General features: G+C 64.8%; 1 protein-coding gene across 1 annotated transcript in view; it reads left to right on the top strand.

Annotated features, from left to right (window-relative positions):
• LOC132018727 (low-density lipoprotein receptor-related protein 11-like) overlaps positions 1-1,434 on the top strand; it is an 11,695-nt gene extending 10,261 nt beyond the window's left edge. Inside the window, 2 exon segments of the mRNA XM_059401593.1 lie at positions 27-435; positions 438-1,434. Of these exon segments, the coding sequence (XP_059257576.1) occupies positions 27-435; positions 438-1,135 (1,107 nt within the window). The 3' untranslated portion in view covers positions 1,136-1,434.
• The last annotated feature ends 284 nt before the right edge of the window (positions 1,435-1,718 follow it).

The following is a 1,718-nucleotide window of genomic DNA, read 5'->3' as shown; positions in this document are numbered from 1 at the left end:
GCGGGAACGCACGTGGGCGGAGGGAGGGGGAACTGGGCGGGGCTTGGCGCGCCTCCGAACACGCCGGAGCCGCTGTTCACAGGACCGGTGCTGAATCGCGCCGAGACCGTCTCCTCAGAGACCGCCCGGGTCCCGGCGGAGAGGCGCGGGCCTTCACGGAAGCCTCCCCAGCCACCAGCGGCGGTGCCAGACGGGGCCGGTTGTGCCTCTCGTGGCTGTGGTTCCCGCCCGCGACCGCGCGCCCGCGGCTCCGGGGGCGCAACCGGGGCCCGAGGTGGCCGCGCTGTGAGGCGCCGGGGCGTAGCGGCCGCGGCCACACCGGAGCGGCACAGGGTCCCGCGCTCGCCCGCCTTCCTCGCGCTCTGCGGCCGCTTCTAGGCCCGCTGCCTCAGCTGCCGGCTGCCGTGGCCCTCGCCGCTCGGGAAAGCGCGGGCTCGGGCGGCCGCCGAGGAACCCTGCGCTGCGCGGGCTGCGGCTGCTCTGCCGGTGGCTGCCGAGGGGCCGTGGGGCCGTCCCGCCGTCCGCGCCGCCGTCCGAGCTGCAGGCGCAGCTCTCGGGAGTGGAGCCGCTGCTGGAGGAGTTCCGCCGGCTGCTGCAGCAGGAGCGGCCGCAGGAGGAGCGGGAGCGGGAGCTGCGCGCGGGCGTCTGGCTCCCGGAGGAGGGCTGCCCAGGCCGGGGCGGCGGCGGCTACAGCGCCACGCCGGACGCCATCATCCGCACCAAGGACTCCGCGGCGGCCGGCGCCCGCTTCCTGAGCCCGCCGGCAACCATGGGGGACTGGCGGCCGTGCGCGGCGGCCTGCTGCTCGGAGCGGCGCTACTCGATGGCCGTGGTGGAGCTGCCCCGGCGGCCCGCGTCGCCCGCCGCCGCCGCCGCGCTTGGCTGCTGCCTCGTCAACTGCACCGCACGTGGCCGCAGCGTCTGCAAGTTCGCGCTGCACCGGGGCTATAGCAGCTGCAGCCTCTGCCGCGCTTTTACCGCCGGCGGGGAGACCGGGGAGCCTCACGGCACACGGGTGAGCACTCCGCTGGAGGAGGCCGGGCCAGACCTCCAGGTCCTGCTGCCCTGGCACCTGTTGAGTGGCGCCCAGGAGGAGACCACTTGGGCAGTACACTTTGGCAGTAGAGCCAAGTGAGAGACGAAGCATCCTCCTTTCAAGGGATTTTTAGTTCGGGGCCATCCAGAGGAGTGGCTTTGACTGTGATGAGGGAGCAGGAGGCTGGCTGAGGACAAAGCAAAAGCTGGCACCTTGCACCCCTTCTCCACCCGCTCCCCTCAGTAATATGTGTGACATTCCTCAGGCACCCCTGGCTGCCCTAAAAGAAAAACAAGTAGTTAACTTGCAGAGATCACAATCCTGCAAACAGGAGTTTCCCTTGGTTCACAAGTGTCCTAGAGATTCACAACAAAGAAGCTCTCTTAACAATAGCACAATTTCCAGAGGCAAATAACTCAGTTCCTCAAGCCCTAACATCACCCTCCCCTCCATAAAACGGAAGGAGGTAAGGTAGAAGGAAATGTAAATCAAGTTAGATTTCTTCTAAACCCAAATCTCACTAACAAGGACACTTGATAGGAGGAATGTTAAACTTTATCCCTAAACCTCCTAGATAGTGTCAGCAATCATTCCCAAGCATATGACCCACTGATATGCATCTAAAGGATCTCAGGAGATTTTTATTACTAAGATTTTTATTACTAATTTACTAATAAATTAC

Source organism: Mustela nigripes, chromosome 5, assembly GCF_022355385.1.
Source record: "Mustela nigripes isolate SB6536 chromosome 5, MUSNIG.SB6536, whole genome shotgun sequence".
In the NCBI taxonomy this organism is placed as follows: Eukaryota; Metazoa; Chordata; class Mammalia; order Carnivora; family Mustelidae; genus Mustela; species Mustela nigripes.
Note: the sequence above shows the minus strand (reverse complement) of the source record. Positions and strands in the feature narration are given on the sequence as shown.